Source organism: Purpureocillium takamizusanense, chromosome 6 (assembly GCF_022605165.1).
Source record: "Purpureocillium takamizusanense chromosome 6, complete sequence".
In the NCBI taxonomy this organism is placed as follows: domain Eukaryota; kingdom Fungi; phylum Ascomycota; class Sordariomycetes; order Hypocreales; family Ophiocordycipitaceae; genus Purpureocillium; species Purpureocillium takamizusanense.
In genome coordinates, this window is record NC_063073.1 from 2642254 (window position 1) to 2663290 (window position 21037).

Genomic DNA, 21037 nt, shown 5'->3' on the forward strand with positions numbered 1-21037 from the left:
GTTGGAGGAGATGGTCGAGAACTGCCAGAGAGAGTGGCGTTATACTCCCGCTGTCATGGAGCCAGTGAGGGCGGGGATGTTACTAGTTACCACCACCCACAGGTACAGTAACATAGGCAACAGCTGCATCATCAGCGAGTATTCTGCGCTTGTCAACATGCAACACCAAACAATCATCACTTTTGACCCATCCCATATCTCCAGGGTCGCTCGCACACACAGACAACATCTGTTTATTAGTGAACATCATTGTGCAAGCTATGTACTTTTGTACAGCGGAATTCATTGGGATAATGGCCGGCTGGCTAGTATCGTAATTGCTCAATCATCTCGGGCGAGTTGATGAAGGCGCACCTCTCCTTGAGCTTCTGGCTCCGCATGGCGGGCTGGGCCCTCGGTCCGTCCAAGGCGGAGAGCCCCTCGTTCGGGCCCCCTACAACGAAGACGCTGGGCTCCAGGCCCTTGGGGAACGCGGGGGTGAATCCCTGGAAGGTGTCGCGTCCGCGCTGGCCGGGCCTGCCAATCGACGCAAACGTAGACCATGACCTCGAGCCGCGGTGCTGCAGCTCGTAGTCGGACTGGCTCGGATGGAAGGGCCAGCCGTTGATGTCGTAGTGGGACAGGTTGCCAAAGATGTAGGCAAACTCGGACGTGTGGATGGGGCCGTAGCCGGTCTGGTTCGTGATGGCCTCCAGCACGGGGTCTAGGATGGTTTGGTTCCAGTTGTAGAGGTATACGTCGTTGCCGGCGGCTGCGATGTGCTCCGCGTACCACGTCGGCTGGCACGTCATGAGGACGTCCCTGAATATCCTGGCCGAGCGGTAGAACTCGCTCGACAGCCCCGCGGCCTTGTTTGCGGGGAAATCGGCCACCGGGTACAGCCCGAGGAGCTTGTTGATGTTTGCGCTTGTTACGTCGGGTAGGTATGCGGAGATGAACTTGAGCGAGTCGTCGGCCGTCTTGATCGTGGTGTCGGTAAAGAAGGTCACGTCGTTGTCGCACCAGCCGATCATGGTCGTCACATTGGCAAACCTGCGCTCTTTGATGAGCGTGGACGGCGCAGCTGGGAGGAAGTCGCCATCCACAACCGGCAGCCAGATATCGCCAATGTTGTGCGCAATGTCGCTCTGGTACGTTGTCAGTGACGCGTTGAGAAGCGTCTGCATGTCGAACTTTCGCAGACACTGGACCGTGTCTTGGGAATGCAGACTGCTGGCGTTGCAGCCGACGTGGTTCACCAGGGCCGTCATGGCGTCGATGGTGAAGCGACCGGTGATGCCGGGCTCGAGGGCCTGGCTCTCGCAGATGCCCTGGTGGAACGGGACGGGCTTGCTGCCGCCGTATGCCATGATTTGCATGCCCACGGATAACCCTGAACGTAGATTAGCGACCGCAGCACGCGATTTCGTTGTTAGCTAGGTAGGGGGGCTGGGTCTTTGCCGCACCTCCGGAAGACTGGCCGAAGATGGTGATGCGATCGGGATCGCCTCCAAACTGCCCAATGTTGGCGCGTACCCACTCCAGCGCAAGCCGCTGATCTCTCAGACCTGCATTTTCGGAGCCCTCCTTCTGCAGCGCATCCGATTGCGCGAAGCCAAAGACTGCAAACAAACAATGAGCGAATGCGTGTGCGACTGTGAGACCGAATGCGTATCGATGACTTACAGCCAAGGCGGTAGTTGATGGCTACGTGAATGATGGGCAGCCCATTCGCGACCGACTCCAGCACCATGCCATCCGGCCTGATGTTGAGCTCCGAGTTCTGCCCCGCCCAGAAGCTCCCGCCGTGAATGTAGACCATGACGGGCAGCCGGTCCCTGGAGCATGTGCCCTTGGGTCGAGCAACGTTGAGGTTGAGGCAGTCTTCGGAAATGTCCGTCACATTGCTGAGCGCGATGGGCAACACCCACGCTCCGAGCGCCTGGGGACATGCCGGGCCATAGGCGAGAGCGTCGATGGTGCTGCCCCGCTTCGCGACGTATGGCCTAGGAGGTTTGAAGCGGTTGGAGCCGCCCGTGTCCTGGCCATAAGGGATGTTGAGGAAAGCCTCGACGCCGTTGCGCTCAAGGCCGCGGTAGGTGACCTGGTGCCGTTTGTCCACCACCGTTGGGCTTGCGATGACGGAAATGGCGAGCCAGGACGCGGCCCCGACGAGGTCGTGCAGGCGCATCGTACGTAGCAGCGGACTAATTGAAGCAAAAAAGTTGTCCGCGACGATGCTTTGTTTTTAGCCAGATGTGTGAAGGACGAGCCTTGCTTGTGACGGAGCACTTGGGGGTCTTGGGCGTGAGACACGGGTGCAAACCAGCTGCCACCTGCATATATAAGACAATTAATTACTACGTTACTGGCCAGAAATGACGGGCAATAAGACAGAGCAAAGTAATACCGTAGAACAATGACACGGACTTGGGCCGAAGCCTGGTTCAGTTGGGCCATGTAAGCTGACGCCTTGCGGATTGGCTGTCCTGTGGCTGTCACTGAACATGGCCCGGGGGGATTGCCGCTGCTGCCCCTGACGTCCCGGTCACACTCAAGTTGAATCGTAAAAAGCACGAAAAACCTCTGCTTGAAAGGCGATAGCACCTACTTCAATTCCGCCGCGGCAAAGCACTCAAATTGCAAGCATTGACGATCGCTAGGGCTAGCTTTTTCCCACATCGGCGACCACATCGCCGGGCTGTGTTCCGTGGTGATAAAGTGCTATGTTGCTGCTCGCGAGTCACTAACTACCGGCAGGCCACGACAGGAGGTGGTCGGTCAATGCCAAATGGAATGTGGAATCACTCACATCTATCGTCTGGCACCCATTCCGTCCCGGGGTTAGCACTGGCGTCAAGTCGCAACCAGGATCTTGGTCATGGAAACATGTGCTTCGTTCACATGTTGCTTCGTTCACATGTGCCCACATGCACCTTGTTGCTTTCTTCAACTAACTTGGGACCTGATCCTCATGTACTCCGTACAAGTTCGTCAAATAATTATGATGATGATGTACTTCGTATACTGTACCCTGTTCAAGAGGCCCGTCATGGCCGTGACAATACTGTCAGCGATGTCAACACAGCGGCCTTGACCGTCCTCCGGCAAAGCCACAGCCCTACGGCCGCGGTCCCCGAAAGCGTCGCTAGACCCGCCAGCTTGAGTGCCGCGCTCGCCATCCGCGGGCGCAGCCAGTCGCCCACCAGCGCCTGGAACTTTTCAGGTTCGTTCCCGCGCGGGTATTCTTCATCGGGAACGTCGACGTCGAGAAAGGGACATATTTCGTTCCAGCCCAGACCGTTTTCGAGTTGGATGTGGCAAAGGCGATCAGCCGGGATGGTCCTCTTTACCATGGCGATGCTGGATGGAGGAACATGGCGTGTTAGTCGAAGGGCGGCAACATGAATCGGGGCCTGGGGCTGACTGCAAGCAACCAACTCACTAGGACACATAGTTCCGCCTCATGTTGGATCTATTCTCTGCATCGCCCGGTAGGGTACTGTCGGAAATGGAGGCGTAAATGAGCTCGTTGAGGAGGAAGAAATAGTAAAGGTCGTCGTTGAAGTGCTTGAGTAGGCGAATCGGGAACGCGGAAGCCATCTGCACGACCCCCGCCACCGTGTTGTTGATCGAGGTAACCCACTTGTCGGGGTCTCGCTCGGTGAGTAAAAACCGTACGTCCGGGTCGTCGACGTAGGCCTCGATGGCCTCTGATCCCATAAAGAACGGCACCTCGATCAAGCACTATACAGCCCAGTCAGTCCAGTCAGCGGTTGCGGACTCGATTTTCTTCTTGTTGGGGCGGGCATGTATGCTTGCTCGGCGACGGACATCATAATTGGCAAACCACCTTGCGTAGTCGTCTTTGCGGTATCTTTGAATGCCGGAGAACCTGTTGTGTTCCGCACAAATGGCCTCGATGAGAACCTTCATGTGATCGCTTCCGTGCTCAATCACCTCTTTCATATGGTACGGGCGATATCCCAACATCTGCAACGCGCTGTATAACCCAAGGGTTCCGGTCCTTCATCCCCGACGACGCGGCACCTTATTAGCGCCTCACACGGGGTTTGAAGAAGGGGCCATCGTGGGATTTCGACTTCTTACCGGCTGGCGCTGACGACAACGACCCTCATTTTTCGCCTCTTCTCCGGCAAGCGCATGGTGTCGACTTGTCGCGACATGTTCGACTTCGACTAAAAGGGGGAAAAAATAACGGCAATACCCTGAACAGTTGTCACTCCAACTACCATTGTCTGAACTTGGGCCGACGGCACGATCTGGGCCAGTTCATCTTCATATACTACATCGACTTGGACAAGGCCAAAGCCGTTTGGGAGTGTGCACCAATCCGTCGGCAACAACGCCAGCTTGTTCAATCTAGCAGGGTCTTAATTGCTGACGCGGTCCCATCATGTGGGCTTGAAGGCCTCTAGATCTGCTCATTGACTGGACTTGCACGCCCCAAGGCGTGAGATGGGCGTTGCGCGATTCCAAATTGGTGTGCATTTACGCTGGCCGACGACCCGAAGGGGAGCGACGCGCCGCTGGACGTGATGGGGAGTATAGGCTATTTTGGTGAGTATTGAGCCGATGGTGCAAGTCAGTTTATGGCGTCCATCCGCACCTAACTAATGACATTTATTAATAAGAGTCTGCGCAGTCAACAGCGTTGTGCCGATCAAATCTTTTTAAAGCAAACTGAGTTACGACAGCTTAGTTCAGCAAGTCTAGTCCAGGCCGAATAAACAAAGCGGCATGCCGAGCTGTCAGAGGACCATCGTGGTGCCTTTTCGTTGTGCCACCCCCGGTCGCTGGCTTGTTGTGCATCCTGAACGACCAGCAGGAACGCGCTACTAGCTCATGGTAACATCTTTGGGAGTCGGCGCGCCCGAGCCTTCCTGCCTTTCGTTTCGTTCGCTTGCCCTTGGACGAAGTTCGGTTCGCGCAGCCTTGCGTACTGTCCAGGTTTCGATACTGAAGCATGGTAGCTGAGATGGAATATCAGCGGGCACACGGGTTGCGGCATGTTGGAGCCTTCAACACCAAGACAGAGATCACGAGGCACGCAGAGTGCAAGAGTGTCAGCTTTTGATCGTGCTTTGCGGCAACGCTCTCGCGCCTCTTACCATCCTACCGAGCCGACCAAGTGAGCGCTCGCAGCTAACATGGAGCTCCAAATCAGCGTACTCCTACAGACAAGCTATAGCATTGGGGACCATATTCATTCCCTCCCGGGGGCCCCGCGACCATCCGCGACCGAGCGAAAACACCAAAAGTCGAGAGCAGCATCGCGTGCCGAAGGACTCCACCAGCGTGAAACTTGTTCGACACGACGGCTCGTCGTCAGTCGCGGCTGAGGGATCATGGCAGCCAAGCAAAAAAAGGGCCCCATTGACGTCGGTCTTCATGTTCCTTGCAATTGAGCTGGTTTGCGATGTCGATCTTCCGACTTCCTGCAAGCTGACGCGTTGAGCCTAGGCTTTATTCGGATCATCGCCGCGCCTCCATGGAAAGCGGCAATACCTAACCGAGCCCGCATCTCTTGACTGACTCCGCGCCTGCTGTGTAACCTGTTTCCCCGCGATTTGAAGCCCGGTCTTCTCGCCGGATCACCAGCTCGACATCGGCTCCCGGATCATCTCGAAATTCTTGTCCGAGCAGCAACACAGTGCACAACCATGGCCGTCACCGTCGTCCCCTCTTGGATCAATGGTACGGAGGAAACTCACGCCGAGAGCTTCCCCGTTGTCGACCCCTCTACAGGCAAGGCCTGCTGGGAGGCCGCGTCCGCATTCCCCGCAGACGCACTGCGCGCCGTCGAGGCCGCTTCGTGCGCCCTGCCAGCATGGAAGGCGACCAAGCCCATGCTCCGTCAGAGCATCCTGCTCAAAGCCGCGGCCCTCATGGAGGAGCGCGCCGACGAGCTCTGCGGATACATGTCAACGGAAATGGGCGCCGACGCCTTCGTCGCGCGCCACATCGTCCTGCAGTTGGCCATCAACATGTTCCGCGACTGCGCTGGGCGTGCGCCCGGCATTTGCGGCAGTGTGCCTACGGTTCAGGCGGACGGGCAGAGCGCGATGGTGTGGAAGGAGCCTTACGGAGTGATTCTCGGCATTGTCCCCTGGTGAGTGGTGGCTTTGTCATTTCTTTCGCCTTTGACTCCTTTGCGAAGTGGTTTCACAGGCGCTCATCATGGTTTTTTTTTTCGGTGCGTTTATAAAGGAATGCGCCGTATGTCTTTGGTGTTCGCGCAGCAGCAACGGCGATCGCAACAGGTAACACGACGGTTCTGAAGTCGTCGGAGCAGACTCCGCGGTCCTACTGGGCCCTGGGCAAGATCTTCCATGACGCGGGCACACCTCCCGGTGTTGTCAATGTACTTTCGTGCCAACCGGCTGCGGCTGCGGAGTTGGCTCGCGTCATGGTCGAGCACCCGGCAGTGCGAAAGGTCAACTTCACCGGCAGCGCATCTGTCGGCAGGAAGGTGGCTTGCCTCTGCAGCCAAAACTTGAAGCCAGTCCTGCTTGAACTCGGAGGCAAAAACAGCGCCATCATATTGCCCGATGCCGACCTGCAAAAGGCTGCCCAGGCTTGTATCATGGGTGGCTTCGCCAACGTCAGTGCCCCCTCCCTGTAAAAGACCGCGCTGGGCGGGCGGGCTGACTCTGAAAATAGTCCGGGCAAATTTGCATGTCTACGGATCGTTTGCTTGTGCATGCCGATATCGAAACGGAGTTTTTGAAGGCTTTGAAGGACAGCCTGGAAGATTTACAGGCGCAGAGCAAGTCTCTCCCCCTCGTGGTCTCATCCACTTCGGCCTCCCGCCTGGCTTCTGTGCTGGCCGATGCCCAGCAGAAGGGGGCACAGATATTGTCTGGTGGCCCGCCACCGACCGGCGACGCCGCGCATTTTATTCCAACTGTGATTGGCAAGCTGTCCAGGGACATGGAAGCGTACAAGGAGGAGAATTTTGGGCCGCTGATGGGATGGGTGGCCGTCAAAGATGAAGACGAGGCGATTCAGATTGCGAACAACGCCGGCTACGGACTGTCAGCGTCCATCTTCACCCGCGACCTTCGCAAAGGCTTCGCCTTGGCCCGAAAACTCGAGACTGGGTACGCTTTCACGCTCTCATCAAGGAAAATGTGTTCATTAACCCCGCTGACCTGATTTGCAACTAAAGTGCGGTGCACATCAACAGTATGACGGTGCACGATGAAACGGCCCTACCTTTCGGGGGGATTAATCGCAGCGGTTGGGGCCGATTCAATGCGGCAGAGGGTATGGAGGAGTTTTTGGTGACCAAGTCTGTAACGTGGGATGACTAGCTAGACGATGACGTATTCGCAAGAAGAACAAGAAAGACCACTACTGATGGTCATTGAAGCCTGTCCCTCCAACATTGCTCAATCGTACATGAGCCTTTGGCCCCCATCGAGGCGACATATTTCCCTGCAGCAAGGATTATGTCTTCCTCGCCTCCGACTTGACGTTGCTGGCGTGGAACACCAGCTCATCCCTTTCCCACATGAGCTCAACGGCGGCTCCGACGGGGCCAGCGAGCACGGTCAACCACGCCGTCTTCAAAAGCAGGCCGAGATTGTCGACGCGCCCGTAGACGAGCCGATGCGCCGTTCTATAAAGGCTGAGAGCCCAGACCAAGACGCCCGTCGTGCCGATCAAGTAGTCCCATCGCAGGAAGCCATGCACGCCTTCGCCTACCGTGGCGACCTGCACGACCGGCGACTTCCAAGGCAGCGGCGTGTGGAATACATTGAGGGGGTGCAAGGCCTCGCGGTACTTTGCGTCGAAAATGGCGGGCGCGGCAACGGTTGCCAAAGAGACTGTCAGTGTGACAATGTGAGGAATGGCGGTGTTGGCAAAGGCGAAGGCGTAGGCGAAGCGAAGGGAGCGACGCCCCTTGGCGGTGTTTTCAGGCGAGTCCTCGGTCCGCCCCGTCGATGATGATGAAAACGCCGTGTGCGCAAAGCGCAGCAGGATCGCGACATAGACGGGCCAAGGTTGCCAGATGGCAATCAAGATCTGCTTGACGTCGGGGGTGATGGTGGCGGAGATGGGAAGGGTCATCAGCGTGGATGGGAGGAGCATGCCCACCGCAAAGGCAAACGGCAGCGCTCGCAGGACGCTGATGGGGACGCGGAGGTTCTGCGCCGACGGCTTGCTTGCGGTGACGGACGTGTGGACCTGCACGGCGCAATACAGGGGCGTCGCAAAGGCAAACGTCAAAGCTTGGGCGGCCAAGCCAAAGATTGATGGGCTGTAAAGCGTATGTCAGCTTTTTTTCCCCTCGGACCAAAAACTTGACCTCCCAAGTTATTTATTCAGGTGTTTGGTTTCTCCTCACATCGCCAGAATCGTGCCATTGTTGCCCTTCCTCCACGACTCGAGGGTGACGAGGACCCAGGCAGAGCAGAAGGTGCCGGAAAAGGCGATGGAATGCAGCAGCAGCGCGGGGTGGGCTCCATCCGTAACCGGCCAGAAAAAGGTCGTCAAGATGGTGAGGAGCTCATCGACCTTGCCTATTCCCGTGTAGACTGTCCGAAGCGGCCATTTGTCCGTCCCGGGAAGAGTCCCGGAGGCGATGCTCTGGTCGGCGAGGCCCCGGAGGCCGTTGACGGTCGCAAAGTAAAAGATGGCGTAGAACACCGAGGCGCTGAGCAGCGGGAGGAGGAGCTTCGCGGCCATGTTGAGCACGGAGAGAGAGAGAGAGAGAGAGAAACGTATAGGTTCGGTGAAGCGGGAAAAAATGGTCCAACGGACGAAAGGCTATTGATGAATATATATAGTTTGTAGGTATGTAAGCTGTGGCATTTCAGTTCAGGGTCCGTGGATCCCCGTGCTTGACAGACGGATACGGCGCCGGACCACAACGGACTCGGTGCGATTTTGGGGGTCGGAGGGCCCGCCCGCTACGGAGCGGAGTTGGGTGACGTCCCATCCCATCCATCACCGCTGATGACCGTTTGCGGAATCCGGGCATGTGAAAAAGCAAGCGATGCGTAGTAGGGCCGTTACGGTAAGGAGTACAGTATATCATTTGTTGGGCCTGAGAGTGCGCCACGAACCATGTAGACCGAAGCACACGCAGATAGCAATTGCGAATCCCGGACAGCGTCTGTCTCTCATCGCAAAGACAAGAAGACGTCAAGCCGATCGCGGCCCGGACGATGCAAGCTAATAAGGGGCGCAGGGGACCCCAGGAGAAGCCAACGAGGCACGCTTGTTGTCGGTCACAAATGACACGGCCTGCGTAGTAATGAAGCATCGAGGTGGCCTCTTCTCGCTGACCTCGATTGGGGTCCGCCACTTGTTGTGGTGCATCGAAGCCCGTCGCCATACGTCCATGCCATGGTGGCCATGGGGCGTGTGAGAGCAACGGCACCTTGTTATTACTCGGGTGCCTCCGCCACCCATCATCACGGAAACACGCACTTGTTGGTGATGTTGGTTGGGCGTACTTCCGCCTGGTGCTCGAGGCGACATGGACCCCCCCAACCTCAGGTCTCGCATCCTTCTCGTTCAGCGAATCCGCGTCCTCTCACCAGTAGGCCATCTTTGGATCGTGCGCGTCACGTGGCCAAAGGGAACTGACTGACTGGTGTGATGAGGCTTCAAGGTTCATGGTGCTGCGGCTTCAGCTACGCTCACATATCCAAACTCGCTTCATTCACCCTTCTCCATGTCCGCAGGCTCAACAACGAGAGAGGTCTCGATGGCGACAATGCTGCAACGCCTCCCAGATGACATCATGCTCCTTATTTTCGAGCAGCTCTGCTGTCACTGCCAACAGCCGGGCTTGTTCGCAGACGACGACAACCCAGACGAAACTGCCTGCAAGAGTGCCCTGGCCCGTTTCTGTCGGACGTCGAGGAAAATGTACAATCTAGGCCAGCCCGTCCTTTACCACTCATTCGCCTCTGGCAATATGCCTTATAACTATGGTGCCGCGGCTCCCCCCCACCCTTACCGTGCCGCTAGCTACGACTTCAGAATCATTGCCTTCTTGCGTACGATAAGCCGGCGGGAGGATTTGGCTGCGCAGGTCAGGGCTTTGCAATTGGTCGTCTTCGCCCTTGGGGGGGCCGAGCTCCACGAAAAGGACGTCGAAATCAAGCACGCTTTGCTGGCGGAATGCAAAAATGTACGCAATCCGATTGCCGACTCGGGCGTTCAACTCAAAGCAGACCCTTCGACATATGAGACGAGACGCTGGGCCGTGCAGGTCGCGATTGCGCTTTGCGCAAACGTGCAGACGGTATATATTGGTCACGCAGTGCCCTCCCGGCTGTTGGACGGTGTCCAGCTCACCCTGCCTCGTCTGTTATCCTTGGCCATTCGCGGATACTGCGGCCAGTACGTCTTCGCTTCAGTAGCCTCCTTGTTCGCAGCCGGCACCAATCTCCGGGAACTGTACCTCATTGACTGTTCTTCCTTGGTTAGCTGGACTCTCGGCGTTCAGTCCAACACGCAAGCCGCCTTCTCTCGACTGGTGCGCTTGGTTGTAAATGGCCTTGCAACAGATAGACTTTACCAACTGCTGCAACAATGTCCTCGGCTTGAGCATCTCGAATACTACCGATGGAGAGGTGCCGAGATCTGGAATTGTTCTGACATCATTCGAGCAATGACACCGGTCAAGGATACGCTCCGCTGCTTGTACTTCTCTTGTCTACCACAGTGTTTGACGCACAGGTCAGCTCTCGACATGGAGCCCGTGCCTGTCGAGCGTCTCGGCATGTATATGGAGGATGCGTTTACAGTCTCCGACACAAGCGCCATTGAGCGGCTTCGAGAATTCTCAAACCTGCAAGAACTAAGCATGGACCAGGTGTCCATATATAGCCCGTCAGATACGGGTCCAGAAATCCACCCGGGCCGCTTGTGCCGGCTTCTGCCGCCGATGCTGCGGAAGCTTCGCATCATGTACGTCTATAGGGGTATGGGCAAGGACATTCAGGTCCTGCGTGAGCAAGCCGCGTCCTGGTCGCCACGTCTTGCGCACGTCAAGCTTGGGGAGGCTTACTCCGTTGCACCACGGAGGAAACCTGGAATGGATGAAATGAAGCGAGTGTGTACGGAAAACTTCAGTACTTCGGAAACGGGCGTGTCTGTGAGTTGGGCATCTGATCGGCCTAATGCTGCAGAACATACGCGCATCCCAGTTGCGAGGCATTCTGTGGGGCACGTCTATTGTCCAGTTGAGTAAACGGTAATCTTCGTCCGAATTGCACTCATTCATCCCGAGTCACACGTTACCTGAAAATTCACGAATTGCAGCTTTCACACGTGCCCCGAGTTCCAGTCCTCTGACCGCTCGTGAAGGAAGGCATGTCCTCCAGCGTACAGTCAGCCAAGAATCAACAAGCCTTCCTCCAGACATTCTTCATCTGAGCTGTAGTCCTGAATCACGTTGCCCAATAGTTTCATTTCTTTTCCGGCATCACACCGTGCCCCTGATGGAAAACATTTTGAGGATCGTACTTGGCCTTGAGCTCGCGTAGCTTGCCAACGTGGCTCCCAAATGCTTCTTCTGGCTTCAGACTTTCGTGCTCCAAATTGACGTAGAAAGGCGCTTGGTCCCCGTGGGCTCGTCTGCCGTGGTACCCACACGTTGTCTGGATGTAGTGCGAGAGATGGCGCTTAAAGGTACGAACCTCGGCATCTTGAGAGGCGTCATCGTACATCAGTGCCATGATGGCCAGATAGTGGTCCCCACGGCTGGCAAAAGCAGTTGCATCGTGGGGCATGGCCTGGATTGCAATAGTAGGGAAGAATTCGAAGACGAGAACTGACTTGGACATGCCACTGTGGGAAATGATAAAGTCCGTAAACCTTCGTCCAGCTTCCACGACAAACTCGGCCTTGAGAGGCATGACCACACTGCATGATCCCATGAGTCTTCGTCCGGGTCCTTCGAACCTGGGATTGAAGAGTGTGTTCGTAACCGGGTATGGTATGGTGCCGGTCAGGTTGGCTATGGGTCCTAATTCCATAACCTCCGCAAAGTACTTCTCACCATCCGCTGCAGAGCCATTGAAAAAGACGCCAGCAATAGCGACTGGCGTCGTGTACTCCTCCGGGGCACATCCAAATGCAATGATGAAGTTGTGATCGGGTACTTTGCGCTTGTGAAACTCATTCGCAAATGCAACGAGTTCTGGGACCTTGTCCAACGAGAAAAGCAAGGGTCCGCCCCAGACATCGCCTTGAACATGTGCCTTGGAGGTAAAGCGGGTGACGACGCCGAACTGGGCTCCCGCACCCCTGACACCCCAAAACAGGTCAGGGTTATGTGTCTCAGACACTTCGATGATTGATCCATCTGCAAGCACCATCTCCACAGAGACGAGGTTATCGATGGCAAGTCCATGGCGGGCAGTCAGGAAGCCATGGCCTCCACCGAGTACGAGGCCGCCGACGCCCGTCTTGCTATAGAGACCACCGACTGTTGCCAGACCATGGGCAGCGAGCGCATCGTCGACCTCGCCAAAAAGGCACCCGCCCTCATAAGAGACGGTACGACCTGTTGCGTCGACGCGAATCTGGCGCATACGACTGAGATCTACCACCATTCCCCCATCAGAGGACGAGGCACCACTTGTTGAATGACCCCCTCCGTGTACAGTCAACGGGATATTGTGAGATGTGGCAAAGCGAACGGCGGCTGCCACCTCGTTGCTGTCCGTGACCCGTACAACTACTGCCTGGTGGACCATGTTGTTAGCAGATACTCGCTTTGAGAAACGGAGAAATGGCCGGGTCAAAACGGAAGGGTGCGCACCGCTGGCTTTTCGGCGCTCTGGCTCCAGCGCTTCAGGCTGTCTTCGTATCCATCCTCTCCAGGAAGAATGACATCGCCAGCAGTTATCTGCCGACGAAGATCGGTAAAATTGGTAGTCATATTTCACTGGTAGGTTCTGCAGCAATGTTAGTGCATTGAATTGGTTACAAGGGTCGGTCGCAGTAGACACAATGATGCCGGAGTCGATGAGAGGACCGGATGTTATAAGAGGCTATGGCTGCTGTTCTCGACCCATTACGGTAGACGTAGAGCGACCAGACTACGGCAGTTTAACTTCGTGCAGCGTCCTAGTGAAGCCACATGTGCGAGTTGGAAATGAGATTGGCCAGAACTTCAACAGTGGTGTTGCTGAAACGAAGCTTTCCGGCCATCCAGCGCCTTTGTGAGCTCAGCTGGAGACGCCTTCGACTCGCAACACCTGCCATTGATCGCTGGGATTTCAGCTTCTTCAGCTTGGCGCCTTCCAGAGCCGGCCGACCAGCCCACAGCGCTGCCACGCCAATTGTGTGTGCTTTGACATGGCTGGCAATTGAACGGCAGTGAAGTCTGATGCCAGCGACGGGTTATCATGCACACTGTGGTTTGCGAGGGCTGTGGCCGGAGAATCCCGCTTTGTTGCTCTTCAGGAACATCGTGCCTCATCCGATTGGGAATCAACATGACCACGACAAGGTGTGGTCAGGCGAGTTGCGACAGACTGACGGCTGGGGCGCTTGACTTTGACGGTGGCCACACCGCGTTCGATTCCCCGTCAACGATTTCCTCGTCGCTTAAGGTGCGTCCTAGCGCATCCGAGGCGATGCGTCGGGCATATATGCATTGTTCACGACCGGGGGAGGCAAGCAGGTAGCAGTTTGGGGGGTGCAAAAGTTGCTGTAGTGGGCGCGGAAGCTTTGGTCCGAATGAAGGTCGGAGACTACGATAGTTGCACGCAGGGTTGCCGAGTGCTTGGTCGGTGCGAGGATAGGAAAGCTGCGGCAAAGACGACGTTGCTGAAAAAAAGGCTGCAGAGCTGGTGACGCGGACCATACATACATACGCAGTGGTTGAGTGCACGACATTCACTCTCGTCCGAGTTCAGCGAGTCAAGGCACAGCGGATGTTAGACCGTTCCACGAACAACCCCCAGCTTTCAAGCAACCCTACGAATTGCAGGGTCGCGAACCTGAAGCTCTGATGAGCTGGAACCGGGGTGTCTTCAGCAATGAGTTCCCGCTTTGTAGCGGCTTATTACATCGATTCAAATTGCGCCGTCGCATGCATATTGCAAGGTAGTCGTAGCCCGGCTGGCTGCGATGCATTGACATCAATTGCTCGTGCAGTAGCCCTTTAATATTGTTGCCTGCCTACTGCCGAACCCGGGCGGCAAGAGACAATGGGATCGGGGGGGCGGCGGCAGGGCCCGAAGCTGTGGAAAAGTGCCTGAGCGGGGTTGTGATGGCGACACCGGGGTGGATGCGTCCAGCGGCACACGGACAGATACTAGTAAAAGTCAGCATGTCAATGTCACGGCGACTGCTCATTGATGCCGTCGAGCGGCGCAGCAGCAGCGCGCCCGATGATTAGATGCAAGGGGTTTGAAAGGAGTAACTAATGTTCGGGATGGAAAGAAAAGAAAAGATGGCACACAGGAGTGGCCAGTGTCATTACAGTGGTATTGTTTTGCTTTGCTGCTAGCATTTTTTATTAGTCCACAGCACCGCCCCCTGCCCAAGCGTGCGTTGCAATGTGGACGAAGCTAATAACGATGACGCCTCGACGTCGAGAAAGGTGAGACTGAAACGATTTTCTTTCTGTGCTGCGCAGCTTTCCTAGTACTACTACAACGTACGGCTGTCCCTCTGCCCAAAAACGATTTCATTTGCGGACGCGTCTTAGACAGTCCGTCGCAGGTGATTGTTTATGGCAACTAGCGGGCCGGTATTGATGGTTAAATGAGCGTGTCTCGCACAGACTTGCTGGGTTCCATTGCAGGGCATCTTCCTTGCAAGTTGCTTTATTCTTCGGTAGGGGCTTGCAGGATTATCGTACACAACGGTATAGCTGCAGGATGCGTTTTCGGTGAATAGTACCGTCCTTGTCGGGCATGTCGGACGCACAGGCGAAGTTCGCACCGTTACACTGCTTGACTAGCAAAGTGTGCCTTCTGCCGACACGATGCGTGGGGCGTGTCTCAGTCTGGTGGTACACTGAAAGAACGAAATAGCGCAAATATTAAAGGACAACAACAAAACGTCCCCCTTGCCTACGACCGTAAGGTGCATCAAGAGTGCCTGCTTCTGGGACGTTGACCTCCTGTCCTTCCTGTGTAGACACCGCAACTCTCTGTACCCGAATTTGTGTCCTGCGTCAGCTGCGATAGACGATCGTCCTAACATGTGGACTCTCCTTGCGGGCGCTGCCCTCCTTATAGGCGCATGTTCAGCTACAGAGCAAGTCATCTTCAAAGACGTCGTCATTGTTGGCGGCGGCGCGTCGGGCTCTTATGCCGCGGTCCGCATCCGAGACGATTTTGGGAAATCTGTGGCCCTCATCGAGAAGAAAGGCAGGCTTGTACGTGCTGCACCCTAAGCCACACCTGGAGGAGCCTAATGATTCGTCGGGTGAATTGAGACTAATCGATGGTCAAGGGCGGCCATGTTGACACCTTCATCGACCCGGCCACCGGCACTCCACTTGACTTTGGCGTAAAATCCTTCATTGATGAGGGCAATGCGACAGGATTCTTTGATCGACTGGGTATCCAACGCAAGCATGGAGCTCCTTCGCGCCTCAACACGACATACATTGACTTCCACGCTCGCAAGGTCGTGGATTTCCGGCCACCCACCATGGCCAAGCAGACGGATGCATTGAAGCGATACCTTGCCATTGTTGAGCCTTGGGAGCATCTCATCCAGCCCGGATACTTCAATTTTCCCGATCCCAATGCGATACCAGACGACTTTTTGATCCCTTACGGCGCTTTTGCTACGAAACATAACCTAGAAGAAGCAACGCCATTCATATATCAAGTGACAGGCCTCGGACTAGGGAACATAACCAACGAGCTCACCCTATTTGTGTTGCAGACTTTTACTGCTGCCATGGCCCGCTCGACGCTTGGACTGCAAGACTCCTTTGTTCCTGTGTCAGGGAGGAACCAGGACGTCTACGATGCGGTGGCAGGCGTACTTGGGTCCGACGTCTTTTATAATAGTGAAGTGTTCGACGCATTGCGCACGAGGAGTGGGGTACAACTTGACATTAAAAACACGGAAACTGGACATATTACCACCGTCGAGGCCAAGCGCCTGCTCGTTGCCATTGAGCCAACTGCCGAAAACATGAAACCTTTTCACCTACATCGTGAGGAGGATGACATATTCCGCAAGTTCAAGTATACGCGGAGATATGCCGGGATTCTCGATACAGATCTCCTTGGAGTCAACGCATCATACTTCAACCTGCCCCTCAACGCCGCCCCCAATAACTACCTTTCGTATCCGAAGATCCCCTATGACGCACGAATCGACTACATGGGCGTCGGGCGTTACTTTCGCGTCAATGTCATTGGAGACGAAAACTTTGAGGAGAGCAGTGCTAAAGAGCAGGTGAAGTGTGACATTCAGACACTGATCGATGTAGGCGTTGTTCCTGCTGCGGATGATGTGGCGGCGCTAGACTGGGCAGACTTCTCTGACCATGGCCCAATGTATGCCCACGTATCCGCGAAGGAGGTCGCAAGTGGGTTTTTCCAGAAACTTTACGGTCTTCAAGGGCGGTCATCCACTTGGTGGGCGGGGGCAGCTTGGAGCGTTCACTATCAAACCGCTCTATGGGCGTACGTCGACGTTCTATTGCCTAAGCTGATGCAAGGCTTGTAACCGGGGCTTCCCCGTTTCATACGCTTCACTTTTGACCCGAGCATGATTATATGGGTGGGATATATATATTTCGACGGTATTTAGCTGTATAGCCCCTTCAATGTTGCCCGCTTAGAACTGCTCGCGTATAAAGTAATTAACTCGGGGGAATTGGATAATACGCGGTCTGCTACTCTGAAGACACGCATTCATTCTTCGGCGTCTTTCGTCCTCCCGCTATTCCCCGGGGATACTTGACCGCGGCATGTTCTGTATATCTGGCATTCCCACTTCACAAATCCTTGCCCTCGCCGTCGCAGTTCTTCACTTCGTACTCCACTGTGTCGTTACCCGTCTTCCATATCTTGGGTTTGAAGTCCAGGTAAACGAGCTCGTTCTTCTCCGGCTTCCAGTCGCCATTGGTGTCGCGATAGTACACCATTTCGCCGCTACCGGCGTCGCGGACCTCGACGGTTGTGTGTGAGATTTTTCCGTCTGTAGACCACTCGAGAGTGTAGCAAGACCCCTCTTTGACGGGGAATGGTTTTGAGCAGCGCACGTTTCCATCGCTATCCAGACACTTCTCGACAGCGTAATCGAGAACCTTGCCTTTCGCAACGGAATCGCCGACTGGGGAAGATGACATTAGCTGAGCCTTCGCGTCATAATAGGCGTTCGCCGCCGCAGACAGGGAGCTGGGAACGTACCGTTCGCGAGGTCAATGAGCGCCAACCCTGCGGCGATCAGCTTTTGAGAGTCCAGCAAATACATGATGTAGAGCAACAATAGGTCAACCGTGCTGCAGCACTGGGCAAGAGCAGCAAGCTGAAAAGCAACTTCTTAAATATGCCTAGTTCTCGGTTCCAGGCACCCGGCAGTCGTGGTCATTCATACGTCATAGGTTCAACAATAACGACTTCCCATTAGCTTGCTGCCGCGCGATCGACATCTCGATCCGCTCCCAAGTGGCTCCACCCCCAACTACAAGGTCTGGGGCCTGGGCCATGCTACCAGGCGACAGGCTCACCGGGCAATAAACCTCGGGAAAAGGGCAAAAGCTTCCTGGAAGTTAAAGTGACCGCGGTCGGCACGAGCTAGGGAGATGGGGGCAACATAAACAGGCACAGGTTAGCGTTACATGTGCCCAGGTGACACTGTCTCCGATGATCCAACCCTAATAAGCTCCGATCGAGACTACAGGATCCTACCGATGTGCTTCTGCCCGCCCACCCCCGCCCCCATCGCCCGTCCGCCACACGGCCCCAGCCAACCCAAGGCGTGACAGAACGCCCTCCGCCCGCGCCACCAACTCGGACAGGCCTGCAGCGCACCTGGCGCCACGATTTGTCCGCAGACAAGGGGTACCAGTTCGCTGATAATACTCGCTTGACGCAATATAACGCCTGGACGATAAGAGTAATGGGCAATTACTAAACGGGACTGCCAGGAGGTTCAACATGGGACAGAAGGGCATTCTGGAGAGGTTGGCTACCTCCCAACAATGGTCGCTCGCATGGAGCGTGGCCTGAGTGAGGAACCCAGGCCTCGCTTGCTTTAACAAGAGGAGCATGATGCAACATCACGTTTGATGCCAGTGACCGCGAAACGTTGAGTGGAAAGATAAGATTGAACTTGAGAATATTAAATGAGTCCTTGAAGAGTCGCCGTAGTGGACTCTGGTATCTACGTGCGCTACACAACGCCGCTGTCTGATGAACGCCTTGCCTAGACAACCCAGAACAGCACCCAATCGGATACCCCATGCTGAACTTGAGAGAAGCCCTTCGAAAACAGGCTGCATAGTACATCGAGCCCGACCACAGTTATTACTGAATGAGGCTGTTGAGAGGGATGCAAGGGAGACCAGCATTGATGAGACCGCCAGCCGCCTGAAGAAATTAGCAACTGGCAAGGTGTGCTGGTGTGCCGGGAGGATATAGCTTACATTGGACGATGTACGCTGGCAGCAGGCAGCCTTGGCCGTGCATTGGGTTTTGAGGAGATCCTGGACTCCGATAACTATCATCATGGTCGTCAGTAAATGGGCTTTCAGGCTGTGCTTAGACACAAGACTTACGCAGTGCCACCGACAGTTGGGAGCATTCATCGAAGATGCTGGCTCCATCTAGGATGCCGCCTATGACACCCGGATTCTTCGAAACGTCGCCGTGACCGGCAGCCTGGTCGTGCTCCTTGTTGCAGCAGTGCAATTCCAAGTCGTTGCCACAAGCGTCGTTGGCTTCCTCCACCGAGATGTGATCCAACCCACCGTGCTTCTTGACCTTAGGTGCAGCGGATGCAACCGCCGCAAGGGCAAGAACGGCAGCGATGAAACGCATTGTCGTGAGCGAGTGGTGATGATATCCTGAAATATACGGGCCTTTGGTTCGACAGATGGATCGGGCGTGGACAAGCGAGCGATGGCAGACAGCAGGTCCTTGGACGGAGTTGGCGCTACAAGCATGTTTTATACCGCGTTCTTGGCATCAACGCTTCAATGTTGATCTTCTCAATGCGGCAGCGCATGGGACATTCCCCAACCCGCGGCTTGATTGTTGGTAGCGGTTTGCATTCCTGGGCATACGCCGAAACGACCCAACTCGCGCGAGCTTGATGTGCACATCACAATTCGTCAGGCTACTCGCGGACACCAGCGAAGGCATAAACACCTAGCGATTCTAACGCTCTGAAAAGGCTCTGGTATTACGGATCGGTTGCATGGAATGCGGTTGTTGCCTTTCCCTCGCGAACCGCCGTCCACTGGTATTGGTGGTGAGACAGCGCAGCAGCATCTTGCGTTCAAGCTTGCTGCATGTCTTACATCAAACGCACGTGTAATACCTGCCAATGCCAGCACAGTGGCCTCTGAGGTGCGCTGTTGCGATTTCTACCTACAGTCGTCGAATAAGTCGTTTTGACCCATTTTCTCGGTCAGTACTCTCCGTAGGGCTGTCAGGGTTCTCCCCTCGGTTTGGACTCGCCGCAGAATTTCCGGACAAGAGTAACTCAAGGATGGGCATGCCAACTCCTTGATGATCAGCGTAAATAATTTGCCCAACCGCTTACTCCACCATTTGAGTGTTTGACCTGCCGGGCCGTTGTCACTCTGCTGTCTGTGCCAGGTTTGCTCGCTTCCCCTGCATAGAAGAAGGGTGACTACAGTTAGGACATCAGATAACCCCAACAGGTGCCAGTTTTCTTCCTCGTAGTATGGCGCCGCCGCGTTGCCCACAAGGGTTGCTGCTACGCGATCCAGCCGAGTCGGTGTGGCCAGGCAACGGCACCAACCTCACAGCGAACGATCGGCGATATGGCGTATGAAATTTGTAGAGAGAACGTGTGCGTTGAGCAAGTCACCGGGCCTTCATATTACCCAGCCTATTTGTGATGCTACATTGTCCTGTAACAGTCTCGTTCAACGAGAAGAACGACTTCCGCGCGGTTGGGCATTCCTTTGCGGCTTGGATGCGAATATCTGCTTCCCGACAGGCATTCCTGACTCAGGCCGCGAGCGAGCGCTCACACATCGTCGCCCTTGCGACAGGGGGATCTCTCTAGAAGTGAGTGCGACAGGCTCAGCGTCTATCCCGCGGTATCGTTCAGGTCCGGCGCGGTGGGCCATGCGCTTCATTACACGGCCACGTCGAACCTAGTCTAGTTCAGTACGGCTTTCGCCGTTGTGGCTCGTCAGCCTCTGCGTATGTCCCGCATAAGCGCAATTGCTGGGTTGTGTCGGTCTGCATGTGGGAGCATTTTGAAGAGGCAGTTCAATTATTTCCTTGGGATTCAGCGGCGTAAATGTCGCTGGATTCGCTGATGCGAGGTGGCTGCCCGGCTGGTCATTGTGCTCAAGGCGTATCCCGGCATTCACACACTTCGTAGCTGCAACCTCTATGCTGTCGACGTCCAATCGTATAGCCATGGCGGCCTAACTGAAGTCCGCATCGAAACTGTGACGGTTATTATGCTGGATAATAGTGTGACTAGCAGGGGTGGGAGGCGCGAGCTGTCTGGCTGTGGCGAACGGACACTAGCGGCCACCAGCCCATGACAATGACAATAACCAGGCGATTGAGTCTACTCATCCTCCCTCCCCCGGGCTCTCATCCCCGGAGCAAACACTTCCCAAGCCGACATTCAAAATTCAAAAGTGAGCAAAAACAAGGATCACGCGATAAGTCAATTGCGAGAACAGTAGGGACATAGACGGGTTGTTGCTCCATGTCGAGTGTTGGTCTAGGGTAGCTGCTACCTTTTCAAGGCTGGGTCGTCCGCTTCAAGAGGCGTCGCAACATGGAGACACCGGTGCCCCCTCCGACGGGAAGCAAACTCACAGCTCCGGAGCGTGTCAAGCGTGGTTGTCATAATCCAGGCACGTCCA

General features: G+C 55.6%; 9 protein-coding genes across 9 annotated transcripts; 3 read left to right on the forward strand and 6 right to left on the reverse strand.

The window, feature by feature from the left end:
• Positions 1 to 239: 239 nt before the first annotated feature.
• JDV02_007305 (uncharacterized protein) lies at positions 240 to 2298 on the reverse strand. The gene is made up of 3 exons (XM_047988787.1): positions 1666 to 2298; positions 1446 to 1601; positions 240 to 1372 (listed from the first exon to the last, which is right to left on the reverse strand). Exons 1-3 carry the CDS (start codon positions 2168 to 2170, stop codon positions 306 to 308), a joined length of 1728 nt encoding a protein of 575 aa, XP_047844785.1. The 5' UTR covers positions 2171 to 2298; the 3' UTR covers positions 240 to 305.
• A 731-nt stretch (positions 2299 to 3029) lies between these two features.
• Positions 3030 to 3948, reverse strand: JDV02_007306 (uncharacterized protein; the record flags this gene model as incomplete). The annotated part of the gene is made up of 3 exons (XM_047988788.1): positions 3030 to 3342; positions 3425 to 3726; positions 3814 to 3948. The coding sequence occupies 3 exons, from the start codon at positions 3946 to 3948 to the stop codon at positions 3030 to 3032; spliced, it is 750 nt and encodes a 249-aa protein (XP_047844786.1).
• Positions 3949 to 5284: 1336 nt separating this feature from the next.
• Positions 5285 to 7355, forward strand: JDV02_007307 (uncharacterized protein). The gene is made up of 5 exons (XM_047988789.1): positions 5285 to 5381; positions 5464 to 6112; positions 6211 to 6604; positions 6664 to 7103; positions 7172 to 7355. The coding sequence occupies exons 2-5, from the start codon at positions 5664 to 5666 to the stop codon at positions 7314 to 7316; spliced, it is 1428 nt and encodes a 475-aa protein (XP_047844787.1). The 5' UTR covers positions 5285 to 5381; positions 5464 to 5663; the 3' UTR covers positions 7317 to 7355.
• Positions 7274 to 8726, reverse strand: JDV02_007308 (uncharacterized protein). The gene is made up of 2 exons (XM_047988790.1): positions 8354 to 8726; positions 7274 to 8266 (listed from the first exon to the last, which is right to left on the reverse strand). Exons 1-2 carry the CDS (start codon positions 8692 to 8694, stop codon positions 7453 to 7455), a joined length of 1155 nt encoding a protein of 384 aa, XP_047844788.1. The 5' UTR covers positions 8695 to 8726; the 3' UTR covers positions 7274 to 7452.
• A 1939-nt stretch (positions 8727 to 10665) lies between these two features.
• On the forward strand, positions 10666 to 11072 carry JDV02_007309 (uncharacterized protein; the record flags this gene model as incomplete). The annotated part of the gene is made up of 2 exons (XM_047988791.1): positions 10666 to 10973; positions 11050 to 11072. The coding sequence occupies exons 1-2, from the start codon at positions 10715 to 10717 to the stop codon at positions 11070 to 11072; spliced, it is 282 nt and encodes a 93-aa protein (XP_047844789.1). The 5' UTR covers positions 10666 to 10714.
• Positions 11073 to 11249: 177 nt separating this feature from the next.
• Positions 11250 to 13425, reverse strand: JDV02_007310 (uncharacterized protein). Its single transcript, XM_047988792.1, has 2 exons — positions 12791 to 13425; positions 11250 to 12713 (listed from the first exon to the last, which is right to left on the reverse strand). Exons 1-2 carry the CDS (start codon positions 12908 to 12910, stop codon positions 11433 to 11435), a joined length of 1401 nt encoding a protein of 466 aa, XP_047844790.1. The 5' UTR covers positions 12911 to 13425; the 3' UTR covers positions 11250 to 11432.
• Positions 13426 to 15075: 1650 nt separating this feature from the next.
• On the forward strand, positions 15076 to 16815 carry JDV02_007311 (uncharacterized protein). Its single transcript, XM_047988793.1, has 2 exons — positions 15076 to 15364; positions 15442 to 16815. Exons 1-2 carry the CDS (start codon positions 15188 to 15190, stop codon positions 16675 to 16677), a joined length of 1413 nt encoding a protein of 470 aa, XP_047844791.1. The 5' UTR covers positions 15076 to 15187; the 3' UTR covers positions 16678 to 16815.
• Positions 16816 to 16942: 127 nt separating this feature from the next.
• On the reverse strand, positions 16943 to 17464 carry JDV02_007312 (uncharacterized protein). Its single transcript, XM_047988794.1, has 2 exons — positions 17364 to 17464; positions 16943 to 17286 (listed from the first exon to the last, which is right to left on the reverse strand). The coding sequence occupies exons 1-2, from the start codon at positions 17425 to 17427 to the stop codon at positions 16949 to 16951; spliced, it is 402 nt and encodes a 133-aa protein (XP_047844792.1). The 5' UTR covers positions 17428 to 17464; the 3' UTR covers positions 16943 to 16948.
• A 1018-nt stretch (positions 17465 to 18482) lies between these two features.
• On the reverse strand, positions 18483 to 18995 carry JDV02_007313 (uncharacterized protein; the record flags this gene model as incomplete). The annotated part of the gene is made up of 3 exons (XM_047988795.1): positions 18483 to 18545; positions 18602 to 18675; positions 18734 to 18995. The coding sequence occupies 3 exons, from the start codon at positions 18993 to 18995 to the stop codon at positions 18483 to 18485; spliced, it is 399 nt and encodes a 132-aa protein (XP_047844793.1).
• Between the last annotated feature and the right edge of the window lie 2042 nt (positions 18996 to 21037).

Coding starts and splice junctions, on each gene's coding strand:
- JDV02_007311 (XM_047988793.1), top strand. CDS start 15,188: ATGTGGACTCTCCTTGCGGGCGCTGCCCTCCTTATAGGCGCATGTTCA. Junction 15,365..15,441: donor TCGAGAAGAAAGGCAGGCTT/GTACGTGCTGCA, acceptor TCGATGGTCAAG/GGCGGCCATGTTGACACCTT.
- JDV02_007308 (XM_047988790.1), bottom strand. CDS start 8,694: ATGGCCGCGAAGCTCCTCCTCCCGCTGCTCAGCGCCTCGGTGTTCTAC. Junction 8,267..8,353: donor AATGGCACGATTCTGGCGAT/GTGAGGAGAAAC, acceptor TACGCTTTACAG/CCCATCAATCTTTGGCTTGG.
- JDV02_007312 (XM_047988794.1), bottom strand. CDS start 17,427: ATGTATTTGCTGGACTCTCAAAAGCTGATCGCCGCAGGGTTGGCGCTC. Junction 17,287..17,363: donor GCTCATTGACCTCGCGAACG/GTACGTTCCCAG, acceptor CATCTTCCCCAG/TCGGCGATTCCGTTGCGAAA.
- JDV02_007305 (XM_047988787.1), bottom strand. CDS start 2,170: ATGCGCCTGCACGACCTCGTCGGGGCCGCGTCCTGGCTCGCCATTTCC. Junction 1,602..1,665: donor CATCAACTACCGCCTTGGCT/GTAAGTCATCGA, acceptor GTTTGTTTGCAG/TCTTTGGCTTCGCGCAATCG. Junction 1,373..1,445: donor CTTCGGCCAGTCTTCCGGAG/GTGCGGCAAAGA, acceptor ATCTACGTTCAG/GGTTATCCGTGGGCATGCAA.
- JDV02_007307 (XM_047988789.1), top strand. CDS start 5,664: ATGGCCGTCACCGTCGTCCCCTCTTGGATCAATGGTACGGAGGAAACT. Junction 6,605..6,663: donor TCATGGGTGGCTTCGCCAAC/GTCAGTGCCCCC, acceptor CTCTGAAAATAG/TCCGGGCAAATTTGCATGTC. Junction 7,104..7,171: donor GCCCGAAAACTCGAGACTGG/GTACGCTTTCAC, acceptor TTGCAACTAAAG/TGCGGTGCACATCAACAGTA.
- JDV02_007310 (XM_047988792.1), bottom strand. CDS start 12,910: ATGACTACCAATTTTACCGATCTTCGTCGGCAGATAACTGCTGGCGAT. Junction 12,714..12,790: donor AGAGCGCCGAAAAGCCAGCG/GTGCGCACCCTT, acceptor ATGGTCCACCAG/GCAGTAGTTGTACGGGTCAC.